The 13,551-nt window shown below is 37.1% G+C and overlaps 1 protein-coding gene across 3 annotated transcripts in view; it reads left to right on the plus strand.

Moving 5' to 3' along the window:
* HINT3 (histidine triad nucleotide-binding 3) overlaps positions 1-13,551 on the plus strand; it is a 59,475-nt gene that overhangs the window by 27,625 nt on the left and 18,299 nt on the right. For all 3 annotated transcript variants that reach the window (XM_010243210.3, XM_088902035.1, XM_010243211.3), the window contains exon 4: positions 7,924-7,990. In XM_010243210.3, coding sequence (XP_010241512.1) covers positions 7,924-7,990 — 67 coding nt within the window. The remainder of the gene's footprint in view (positions 1-7,923; positions 7,991-13,551) is intronic.

The following is a 13,551-nucleotide window of genomic DNA, read 5'->3' on the forward strand; positions in this document are numbered from 1 at the left end:
TTTTATTTTAGTCAATTGATTGGAGAAGTTTTTGTTGTTTAATTTTTATTGAAATACTTTGGAGGAGGAATGAACGTTATTGGTAGTGATTAGAAGCATAGACCGAGGGTCTAACTTACCACGAGACAAAGATAAATCATGGATAAAAGCATGACAACCAAACACTCTCATGGGAATGGAAAACAAAGGAGATTGGGGGAACAACAACTGATGAGGGGCCTTGTAGTTCAGTACTCTAGAGGGCATGCGATTGATTACATAAGCAGTAGCAAGTAGTACAATATTTATCCAAAAATGTTTTGGTACATTCATGTGTAACATCATCCCTCATGTGACCTCAAGGAGGTGTTTGTTCTTTCTTTTTACAACACCATTTTGTTGTAGTGTTCTTGCACATGAGCTCCTATGAATGGATCCATGGGAAGCAAAGAACTCGTTGAGCTCACCATGGAAATATTCCTTTGCATTATTTGATTAAAAAATTTGAATTTCAACATGAAATTGTGTAAACACCATCCTCTGGAAATCCCTCACAATCTTTGGAACTTTGTCTTTACTACACATGGGAAATACCCATGTATAGCGGGAGAAATTATCAATCAACGTGATAAAGTACTTATACTCACCCTCCGAAGTTATAGTAGTAGCCCCCCACACATCAGAATACACAATATGGAAAGGGAAACTTGGATCTTTTATTACTTGAATGAAATATTGTTTTACATTGCTTGCTCAACTGACATGTTTGACACTGGACATGACTTAAATAAATATGGAAACAAAGGCTTCATTATTTCAAAAGATATGATCTAACCGATTATGCCACAAAAAAAAATTTGACTCTTATTTGACTAACTATGTGACTCTAAGGATGACACCGAGAAACCAACCTTGTTGCTGAGAGTGTAGAGACCATCCACTAAGCTTCTTCTACCAATTGTCCTCCCAGAAGTTAGATCCTGAAAAACACATGAACTAGGAAAAAAGGTTTCACTACAGTTTAAAGAGTTTGTGATACTACTAATGGAAAGCAGATTGATGGGAAGTTGAGGGATATGCAAAACATTATTCAGGTTAAGTCCATGAGGAAGGGATATTGATCCTTGGCTTGCAATGGAGGAGAATGATCCATTTGCAAGTCTCGCCTTGTCCCTTCTTGACAAAAGGTTATAAGATTGAAAAAGGTTTGGATTATCAGTCATGTGGTTGGAGGCCCCTGAGTTAATGGTCTAGGGGGAATCAATGTAGCAAAGGATACATGGAAAGCAGAGGCTGCATTACCTGATGTAGACGCAAATGAAGTAGAAGGGGTACCAGTAATTGAACTTCCATTTGGCGCAAGGCCCTACCATATGATGCAGTCGACACCCCAGCTAGGTGTAAAGTGGGCCATGCCGGTCTGGCACGGCACGGCCCGCACTAAAAGCGGGCCGTGCTATGCTGGCCTTTGGGCCGTCACGGGCTGTGCCGCCCTCCCTGGTGGAAATTTTGGGGGTCGGCCCGACACGGCCCATGGCCTAGGCCCAGGCGGGCCCATGCTATGCCGTGCTGCAAGCTTGGGCCGGGCCGGGCTGCAGGCCGTGCCGTGGGCTTGGGCCATGCCGGGCTGGGCCACAGGGCGGGCCTTAGGCCTGGGACGAACCGGGCTGCATCGTTTTTTATTTTTTATTTTATTTTTGTTATTTTTGAAAATTTTGATTTCTTTTCGAAGTAAAATTGTAAAACTAAAATATTTAACTTTCCTTTGAACTTTGGGAATTGGGAACTATTTAAAAAATTAAGAAATGAGAAATCTAAGTTATCTAACACATAAATGGAAAAGAATACTTAACCAAATTGAAATAAGAATGATGGAATAACAAATTGGAAGAAAAATAGGAATTTTATTTCATTTAAATTTGAATGGTACAAATTACAAATACAATGATTGGATCATTGGATACTTGGATGAATGAAATATGAAAATGGAATAAATTAATAAAATATAAAAAATACAATATGGTTACAAATTGAAAGTACAAAATTACATTGTTAAAAAATTTAAAAAAATCAAATAAATTAAATAAAATTACAATAATTTGAAAAAATAAAAAATTCTATACAAGTAGTCAAATTCAAGAATCATCATTCATGACTTTCATCATCTTCTTCGGGTGAAATATCTGGTGTGGTATCATGCCCTCCCTTGTCTTGTAATCTATCTTCTGCATCTAGCCAATCCTTGAAGCAGATGCACATCTCTATGCTCTCATCGTTCATGCAGCTTCTTTTGTCATCCAGCACCCTGGTACTTGCACTAAAACAAGACTCCGATGGAACTGTAGACATCAGAGGGGTTAGTAGATCACGTGCCATGGCAGTGAGAACCGGATAATTTTTCGAATGTTCACTCCACCAGGCTAAAATATCAAAATTATTTGATCCTTCACCTAAATTAGAAAAAAATTGCTTGTAAATAAAAATTAAGTTCAGTAAATGAACTTGTTGTAGAACTAGCAGATTTTTGCCTTTTACTTATTAAATAAAAATGTTTTTCTCTTCTACTAGTGGGCTCAAGGCCAAAAGTAGAAGAAGATGATGAACAAGTTGTAGGAATATTTCCTACAACTTCAGATTCATACAAACTGTACATTTCAAATAATAAATTATTAATTTGTTCTTCTTTATTTCCTATATCAATATTCATATTTTCACAATACGATTCAAGTAAAATATCTAAACCATCTTTCCTAATCCTAGGGTCTAATATTGTAGCTAAACAATAAAGGGGAGAAATGTTCTCCCAATATTTTTTAAATTTATTTTCCATAATTCCAACAATACATTGAAATTGTGGATTATTTCTATATTTTGCAAAACAATCACTAATTACCATTAATCAATAAGGTAAATTACAACTAGTTTGATAATAAATTCCAGATAATTCATTAGTTGCACCATAAAAATGTTTTAAAAAATCTCTTATACAGACTGCCATTTCTTAGCCTTCCTCAAATATCATATCATTAGGCATTTTTAAATTATAAAAATAAGAAATAATTTGTTTATGAGATATACAACTTTCTGACATAGCATAGGTATAATTCCACCTATGCTTTACATCTAATATAAAATTTTATATATTTTAAACCATAATTTTGACATAAATATTTAAATTCTTGTTTTCTTGCCCCTGAACGTTTTATATATATAATACAATTTCTAATTTAAGATTGGACATGCGCATCTAATATGAAATAATTTACCATTTAAGCATGTTCTTAATTGAGATTTTAAAATGTTTATTGCAGAATCATTGTTGCTGGCATTATCAAAACTAATCATGCAAAGTATTTAAAATACTTGTAGCAATAGTTGGGCCACTATGTGGCCATTCAAGCCTAGTAAAACTTAAAGTTCTTTTATTCAAAAGCCAATTTTCATAAATGAAATGGCCGGTAACACAATATAACTAATATTAAATTTGGATGTCCAAACATCCGAAGTAATTGCAACTTTAGAATTAAGATTTGCTAACAAAGAAATTAAATTTTGTTTATATGAGTAAAAAATTTTTAAAGCATTAGTTCTTATAGTATTCCTAGAAACTTTTTTATATTGTGGGTTTACAGAACTACGCAACCATTTTTCTAGCTTTGGATCTCCAACTAATATAAATGGTTGTTCTGCATGTACAATATACTTAGCAAGTTCTTGTCTCATTTTTTCTTGTGAATATTTAAAAGTACCAAAACTATTCCCCCTCCCAATCTGTGTTTGGGTTGTTTCTCTCCCTTCATCTTCTTCTCGCTCATGTGTGAGAAAATGTTGCTCAAATGACCCGTACCACCCTTGCTACAATAAATAAAGTCCTTCCTACATTTTTGGCAAACGGCCCTTTTCCCCTTCCCCTCAATATCCTCTCCTCTACTTTGAAAATTTTCCAAACTGGGCTGCTCAGCTTAGAGGCCTTCCTTTTCCCCCTAGTATCAGTACCAGGGGTGAAAGTTCTACTTCCATCGGCATCAATCGCATCAGTGCTAACACTATCATGATGCGATTGAATATCATCAATGGTGAACATGCTGGGGAATCGATTTTTTGAAGAGTCGACCATTTTTTTTTTAATTCTAAAAAGATAAAAACTAATGTAATTCGACTTACCCAGATTGCTGGTTCAAAATCCCAATTTGATTTCAACAGTTGAAGCCTTTCAACGTCCAAGCCTTCAAAATTGAGATACTTGAGCTGGTTGAGCAAGCCTTCTTCTTGTTGAAAGTCGAAACTTCAATAAATTTGAGAATTGAGAATTGGAGAATGCAGAATCAGACAATCAACTAATCAGATTTACTCAGATTGTAGAGAATTGAGAATGTATGAGTATGAGAGAGAGAGAAGAGACTAGCCGTTGGGCCCCTTTGGGGGGGGCAACGGCTATATTCCGGGCGGGCCGAGTGCGGCCCGCTACGGGCCGTGCCGGCATGCGGTGCCAGCCCATGGGCCTCGAACCCCCGGCCTAGCACGGCATGGACCTCCGTGCCGGGCCTGGCACGGCCCGTGAGCCTTCGTGCGCCCAGCCCGATTTACACCTCTAACCCAGCTAATGCCACATGTTGCTCCCCCTTAGTTGTAACCATCACACTCCGCCTACTTTCCTCAGGCTGAACCAAGGCATACACCTTGAACTGAAGGCAACTCTTTACTCCCTAAAATCTGAACTCTAAAAGGTTCATATACGGGGTTTAGTCCCAACAAAAAAGCAAAAACCCGCTGCTGAGAAACCAACTTCTTATAGGCTTTAGCATCATTATCATGTTGCCATTTTATAGCTTGATAGTGGTTCGACTCCTTCCATATTGAAGTAAGGGCTGAATGATAGGCTGACAAACTACGGTTCCCCTGTTTACAGGTTGAGGATTCTGCTTGTATTTGGTAAATCTTGCATAGTGCCTTTGCTCAGAATAGGTGGTTTTGTCTTGTTCCCGTATTTCACTAGCAGTGTCTGCCCACATAAAGTTCTTCTTCACATCAGGTTCCATGGCTGCAAGAAGCCAGGACATAACCATACTGTTCTCTTGGTCCCACCTATCACATTCAGCTGTCCTATTCTTGGGTTCTTTCACTCTTCCATTTATGTACCTAGCTTTTCCCCTTGCTGTTACGTAAAGTTTTACACCTTTAGCCCACCCTAGGTAGTTTAGGCCATTTAAAGGGTTAATCGGCATAAGAAATATCATATTATCAGCTCCCATACCAACCGTACTACAGGTTGATGTAACCCCAAATGAGGCAGAATCATCATTTGCCATTGACAGAAACAAAGGCTACAAGACAAAACTCAAACCACAGGTGCACAAGACTAGTCCCCACTCAACTATTACCTCTCACAGTCACAATTAGGGCACTAAACACCAAGAAATTTGCTTCTGAAATAGAGAACTCACTGCTGAAGTCCAATGGCAGCAACTAAACAGTTCAAAAAACAGTCGAGAAATAACAAACCACACTGCTGAAATCCTCTAGCAGTAATTAAACCATCCAGGAACAGTCCAGAAAATTAGACTTCAACTAAACAGTTCAAAAAACAGTCGAGAAATAACAAACCATTCTGCTGAAATCCTCTAGCAGCAATTAAACAATCCTGGAACAATCCAGAAAATTAGACTTCAGTTACCATTGGTCTACGCACAACACACACCAACCAATCACAACACATACCTGTGACAAAAGGGGATCACACACCCCTGTACAGCACCTGTACAAAGGTGCAGGTCCAAAACTAAATCTTCACAGCATTGGTCAAAAGAAAGAGAGCCTTCACAGCATTGGCCCCCTCCTACTAGGGTTACCTTGGTGCTATGACCAAGGAAGAACCCAGAAAAAACAGCAACAGTTGGTTCTGATCAGTCTGATTAGGGTTTCTTTCCTTCACTGTCCAGGAATCAGAAAACTGGGTGGAATGAATGTGATTCAGAGGAGAAAAGAGACTCCTATCACCCAAAGTTATGCTCTGATACCATGTTTTCTTTCTAGGAGAGGAGAGAGAGAAGAGGAGAGGAAGAAAAGTGTTTGAGAGTCAAAAAGTTGAGCTGGCAGTGCCCAGCTTCCTATTTATATTAACATGATGTAAAATAAAAGAAAAGAAAATTACAAACATGCCCCTTGCGGCACACCCTAATAATAATGTCGGCAAGATATGATTTGCGGAAAATTAAGAAAGATATGATTTGCTGCAAATTTAGAAAGATTTGATTTGATTGATTACAGATTTGAATAAATTTAGGAAAGATTAGATTTGAATAAAATTAGGAAAGTCATATCCTAGGATTAAGGGAAAGATTTAATCAATCCCTAATTGAGAGAGATTCTAGGAGTTTGTCTCTCCTATCTTTTCTTATTTAAGTTGTATGCTCAACATGTTTTATCAACACATTATCAATACAGAAGTTTTTCTTCTTCTCTCCCTTTTTATTTCTTCTTCTCTTCCTCTTTATTTTACAACAAATAAGAACTTAAACAAAGAAAAGAACATGCTAACAACATCCTAAACTGACAACACTGTATCAGCAGAAATAAAACTAAATCTAACACACAGTATGAAATTCCCCAAAGCAATGAATTATGTTCAATGCAATCAGGTGGACACTTTGGGAAATAGATTTCAAGTGGCAAGAGCCTCTAGATTCAAATTGGTTTATTGGATGGCTCCTTCAAATGGTGAAGTGGTCATCAATGTTGATGGTGCATATCGGGGCAACCCAGGCCTGAGTGGTGGTGGTTGCATTATTAGAACATCATCTAATGAGGTCATCTTTGTTTATGCAGCCTTATTTTGTATGGGGACTAATATGGTGGCTGAATGTTGTGCAGCCTTAATGGGAGTTAAACATGCTAAAAGTCTTGGCTTCAAGAAGATAATGGTGTTTTTTTAGTTCTAGCATTTTGGTGGACATTTTAAGTGGTAAGGCTTTCCCACATTGGTCGGAAGCAATTCAAAAAGAAGCTGTTAATATAGAGATACACTTTGTCCAATACTATAGGGAAGGTAGTAAAGCTGCAGATGATCTTGCTAATTTGGCTTGTGACTTTGGTAGGGAGTTTTGTTATACTTTGTATTCTTATTTTCCAGGTCACATTCGGCAGTTTGAGGCTGATGATGGTATAGGTTTACTTTTTCTTCGATGTAAATGATTGTATAGGTGCATCTGTCTTTTTGGATATGTTATGAGCTGATGGCCTCTTGTACAGCTTCTTAAAGGGGTAAGGTATTTAAGTCCTCCCCAAAGGCTTTTCCTTTTGAGATTTAATAAACTTCTACAGCAGTCACCCATCCACTGAGATATTTGGAGTTAAAAAAAGAAACAGAAACATGAAAAGACTGCCATGCAGCATTGGCTACCTTCCCATGTATTTTTAAGTTGAGATACACTAATACAAGACCTATGACTTATCTACTCCTCATAATCATAAGTCATAATAAAAAGACAAAAATAACCTGAAGTACATGGGTTCAACTATGATACTAGAAAAATTGATCACTAATCATCTTGCGTTATAGAAATGGTAACCAATCAGGTAGTATTCATCAAAATTCATAGGGCGGTTCTGATTGGTCAAAACTCTTCCAGTATCATGTCTTTCTGGCATCATAGGTTTTATCCAAAATATATAAAGGCATAAGTACCCCCAACAATAATAATAATGTTAAACGTAATTTCCTTCCAACACCATCTTATTGTCTTGTTTATTTCTTCTCCTATTTCTTTACTCTCATTTCTATGTTTATATTATTTTGGGTGATTAATAATAAACTTAATGATATGGCTCCACAGTATAGAAGTCCTTGACAGGCAAATGGATTCTCTATGCTCTTAAATTACATCTATGAAGATTTGTTATTCTGGTCATCAAAAAGTTCAATTACTGTTTAAAACTATCATGCAGGTGGTTGCTGCAATGTGTTCTAAAGTGCCTTTCATCAGCAAATCAATTATGAGAGCTACTAAATGTGGTAGAACATCCTTATTTATTTATTTTTTGGTTACTTGATCACTGTTCAGTGGTCTTTCATTTGGTGTAGATGGGGAGGAATCTGAAATATGGTCTATTTCTTATTTCCAAGGTAGTAGTGGGCTGGCTGACAAGTCCAGAAACAGCTTGTTGGGGCTACAGGGATCTGTTAAAGAAAGTTAAATGGACTATGACTGTACTTTAGTGTATATGGTTCAGTCCTTAGGGGAGGTAACATCTCGTGCCTCCTCCTAGGTTGACTGTACTTTGTTATTTGAATTAATAAAACTACTTTCATTTATAAAAAAATATGAATTTAAGATTATGATATTACTTTGACATTATAATAATTTTTTATTTTTTATAATTTCCAAATATTAGATGCATTTGAAAAATGTTAACTGAATCTAATCTTGAACTACTGGTAGCTTGTATATGATCCTCAACCTATTCCCTGTATCCATTTTGTTTCAAGTTGAAACTTGAAATGGTTGTTTGAAGATGTTTAAAACTTTCAAATTGGATGCTATACAATGCATAAAAACATGCACATCAGTGCTATATGATTTAATAACAACTTGCGTTACTATTAACTTGAACCTAATATATGGAGTTGGGGGGTTTTGTAATCCAATAGAAATAACCTATGTGAATTCACCAGTGCAATTGAAATCCTAATGAAGACATGGAATAAGACAAAGAAGAAGATATCTCTGGATCAGAGTTTCATAGAGTCCTGCGAAAAATTGCGGTTTTCTCACTTGGATTCTATTAGGTTCCTATGGGGTCCACAGGCCTGGGGTGATCTGTAGAGGATGCCCTAACTAAGAAATTGATGCCTTTGGCTCAACAAAAGACCCAATAATAATTTGAAAGAAATCCGATTCTTGTGTTTGTGGATCTAGATGGGAAGAATTGTAATCTTAGATAAATCTACAGATTGATCTGATATTTCTTTATTAGTGATTTCTAATATTTTATTGTGCTGATCTTATTATTTGGTTATTCTGGAGATTCTGCAAGTTGTTTGGAAGATTCCTGATGTGTCATGTTTGTTCCACAGTGGATATAAGGCTGAATGGCTTATAGCTTTGGTACCTAACAAGATCTAATCCCTATTTATGTAGAATTTGTATGGCCAATTTATTAGTCTAGGGAGGTTAGGATGGTTTTAGGGGTGATTTAAACTGAAAATAGAGATTGTAGGTTTGAAAAGGTCTATGGACTTATCACAAGAATCAGGAATGGTAGGTTTCTCCTAGGATGGTGAAAAACTTCAATAAAGTAAGTCTAGGATAGGAATAATCAGATTTCATGGGTATGGTTAGAATAGAGTTGTAGAGTGTGAACAATTTTAGTTAGGTTTGGCATACATTTTGCACAAAAGGACATATATACTAGTTTTAGGCAAAAATTTTAAAACTATAGAAACTAGGGTTCTAGGGGGACCTTTGAAATCATATTTGGTAAGATAACAGATTATAAAGATCTATGGTGGCTATCCAAGCATCAGAGAAGTTGAACATAGTTTGCACAAAAGGACGAAATTGTTGACATGAGAAAATTTAAAGTTATAAAAAGAAGAAAAAAAAATTCTTTGCTCCTATATCAATAGTCTTGTTTTGGATCATAAGTAATTGTTGCCCTAAAGCTATATTTTTTTATTGTTTTAATAAGGGAAGAATAGCTGTTGGATCCTTATTTCCAAAGAACTATTTAAATACGGTTCTCTTATGTAATTGGTTTGTTAGAGAAATATTGAATAACTTAATAACCTTTAAAAGTGATCTCTTTTATTTATTGATGACATATGATCTGAAATCAGTGTTGTAGTAACTTATGATATGGCAATTTTAAACACATTTTTCCAAAAGAAGGATGAACAACTAATAACATTTAAAAGTGGATCAAACATAATTCAACTAGATTTTTTTTTCATAACAAATGATGTGTAAAAATTGCAAAGTTATTTTGGGAGAAAGCTTAACAAAACAACACATATCGATGGTGGTAGTTGTGCCCATCAGGAAATGGAAGAGAAATAGGGAATAAAATTAGGTGGGAAAACCTAAAAGGAGAAAAGATAGCTCAATTTAGAAATAGGTTGGTAATAGAAGGGAATTGGAATTTAGATGGAAAGATTAATGATATTTGGCTTGAAATGGAAAACATAAAGAAAGTAGCAAAGGATGTCTTACAAGAATATAAAGGGAGATGGAAAAGCATTAAAAAACTTAGTGGTGGAATGAGGATGTTCAAAATATAATCAGATTAAAATGAGCATGTTACAAAGAATGGCAAAAAGCTAGAAAGGTAGAAAATTGGGAAAAATATAAAACCATACAAAAGGAAGTTAAGAAGAAAGTGAATGAATTTAAACTTAGGTCTTATGATGAGATTTACCATAAATTAGGCACTTATGAGGGAGGAAAATGAGAGAAAGGAAAGACAAAGATTTAAACAAAAATTAGGCACAGAAGACCTGTCTAGGAGGCCCCACACCTTTCATGTTTGAAAATATGTGGCTAGAAAACCCAAAATTCATTGATCAAATAAAATTTTGGTTGGAGGAAAAATTTGGATTGGGAGAGAAATGGATTAAAGCATGCATTAGTTTAGTGCATTTCTCGGTTCTATTAAATGGTGTTGCTAAGGACTTCTTCCTAGAAAAAATAAGCTTAAGGTAGGGAGGTCCCATCTCCCCCTTCCTTTTTACCTTTATTGCTGAAGTGCTAAGCAAATTGATTGTTAAAGCTAATCTAGATAATGTGCGTAAGGGTTGGAGAGTTGGCAGGAATGAGGCTATTGTTATCCACTTACAATTTGCAGACGATATAATCATCTTTTGTGAGGACTGTAGTGAATCTAGTGTGAGAAACTTAAAAATTATAGTGGATGGATTTCAAAGGGTTTTGATGTTGAAAGTGAACTGAGGAAGAGTTGTATGGTAGGAATTAATGTGGGAGAACAAGATATCCAAGAGGTAGCAGGAATACTAGGATGTGAGGTTAGAAGTTGGTCCGTAGAGTATCTTGGTCTGCCTTTATAGGGTAATCCTATGTCAGAAAGCTTTTGGAAACAAGTAGTATAAAGATTTAGAAAAAAATAGCTTTATGAAAGAGGAATTACATCTCTATGGGAGGTAGAATCACTTTATATAGATCCACCCTAGCCAACTTGCCTACCTACCTCCTGTCCACCTTTAGAATACCAGTCAAAATTGCAAAGCTTTTGGGAAAAACTATGAGAGATTTTTTGTAGGAACCAAGCAATGAAAGGAGAGATCATCTAATCAAATGGGAGAACAGGTGTGCAAGCCTAAAGAACTAGGAGGCCTTGGTATTGGGAATCTGACTAAGAGAAATACAACTTTGTTAGGTAAATGGCTTTGGAGATTTCCTCTAGAAAGAGATAGGTTGTGGCACAAGGTCATTGGAAGAATTCATGGTTTGGCAGAAAATGACTGGGATGCAAATTTGGGTTGGGGAGAAAGTTTTATTCTGGGAGGATCTTTGGGTTGGGGACTTGCCCCTTAAATTGCAATTTCCTTCACTCTTTGTCCAATTATAAGGCTGAACCTGCCTCTAAATTTTTTCTACTCTTGGAACTTGGGTTTAGTTGGGAATATGGTTTTACAAGAAGTCTGAGAAATAGTGGGTGTGACTCCCTTGTTCTCTTATAGTCTGTGAGTAAACCCTAGTAGATTCTAGGTCAAAGTAGAGAAGAAGAAAGAAGAAAGAAAAGAGAAAGAAGAAGAAGAAGAAGAAGAGTATTCGGCCAGACTAGAAGAGAGAATGTAAAATCACTTCTCTCCTAGCCGACCCACTTGAATTTATTCAAAAAACTTAGACTTACAAGAAAGACTATTTTGTCCCTCATAGAAGATGGGACACATAACTTAAACTCAGCTACAATAGACCTTTCACTTTCAAGAAGATAAACCAGAATGACCAAAATACCCCTGACTCGAGCATTCTAACACTCCCCCTCAAGCTGGAGAGTATATATCATATAGTCCCATCTTGTTACAAATGTAATCTATTCTTCCCCGAGACAATCCCTTTATGAAGAGATCTGCCCACTGACTTCCTGAGCTCACATGAGATGTAGTTATTACCCCACTTATCACTTTCTCTCTCACAAAGTGACAGTCCACCTCAATATGTTTAGTTCTTTCATGGAAGACGGGATTGGATGAGATGTGAACAATAGCTTGGTTATCACAGTATAGTTTCATGGGTATGTCAATTGAGAATCCCATCTCCTGTAGTAAGTTCTTCAGCCATACTAGTTCACATATGGTATGGGCCATAGCCCTGTACTCTGCTTCTGCACTACTTCTTGCCACCACTGTTTGCTTCTTGCTCTTCCAAGTTACAAGATTGCCACCTAGGAAGGTACAATACCCTGTGGTTGATCTCCTGTCTGATATAGAGCCAGCCCAGTTAGCATCTGTGTACCCTACTATCTCAAGAGTTCCTCCATTTTGGTATAACAAACCACAACCTGGAGCACCCTTTAGGTACCTAACAATTCTCAGAACAGCTTCCTAGTGAGGAACCCAGGATGTTGCATAAACTGACTCACCACACTCACAACAAATGATATATCTGGTCGGGTAATGGTCAGGTAGTTCAACTTTCCCACCAACCTTCTGTATCTTCCAGGATCATCAAACTCTTCACCTGCATCCACACTCAACTTGGCATTGAGTTCCATAGGAGTCTCAGTTGGTTTAGCACCTAACAACCCTGTTTCTTCAAGTAGATCAAGAACATATTTTCTTTGACATAGGTTGATCCCTTGTTTTGACCTCGCAACCTCTATTCCTAGGAAATACTTCAGCTTCCCCAGATCTTTCGTATTGAAGTGGTCCTGTAAGAATTTCTTCAGCCTATCAATTCCATTGCTGTCACTTCCAGTTATGACAATATCATCCACATACACGACTAGCAAGATTTTCCCATCCTTTTGAGTTATAGCTGAACACAGAATGATCAACCTGACATTGTTTCATCCCAAAGGCCTTCACCATTTCACTAAACCTGCCAAACCATGTACGTGGAGATTGTTTCAGTCCATAGATTGCCTTTTTGAGCCTACACACCTTACCAGCCTCCCCCTGAGCAACAAACCCTGGTGGTTGCTCCATATACACCTCCTCAACAAGATCACCATGTACGAAGGCATTTTTTATGTCAAGTTGTACGAGAGGTCAATCATACATAGCAACTAATGAAATCAACACCCGAACTGAACCAATTTTAGCCACAGGAGAGAATGTCTCCATATAGTCCACACCATATAACTGAGAATAGCCCTTGGCTACTAACCTTGCCTTCAATCGTTCCACACTGCCATCGGGAAGATACTTCACTGTATAGACCCATTTACACCCAACAGTGTGCTTACCAGGAGGAAGAGTGGTGAGTTCCCACGTGTGATTATGTTGTAGAGCAGAGAGTTCTTCTTCCATGGCTTGCCGCCACCCTGGGGAGGTAAGGGCTTCCTGTACAATCTTGGGAATGGGAACAGATGAGAGTAATGATATAAACTTGCAAT

The sequence above is a fragment of the Nelumbo nucifera genome, chromosome 1 (assembly GCF_055504915.1).
Source record: "Nelumbo nucifera cultivar China Antique chromosome 1, China Antique-T2T, whole genome shotgun sequence".
NCBI classification, from domain to species: Eukaryota; Viridiplantae; Streptophyta; class Magnoliopsida; order Proteales; family Nelumbonaceae; genus Nelumbo; species Nelumbo nucifera.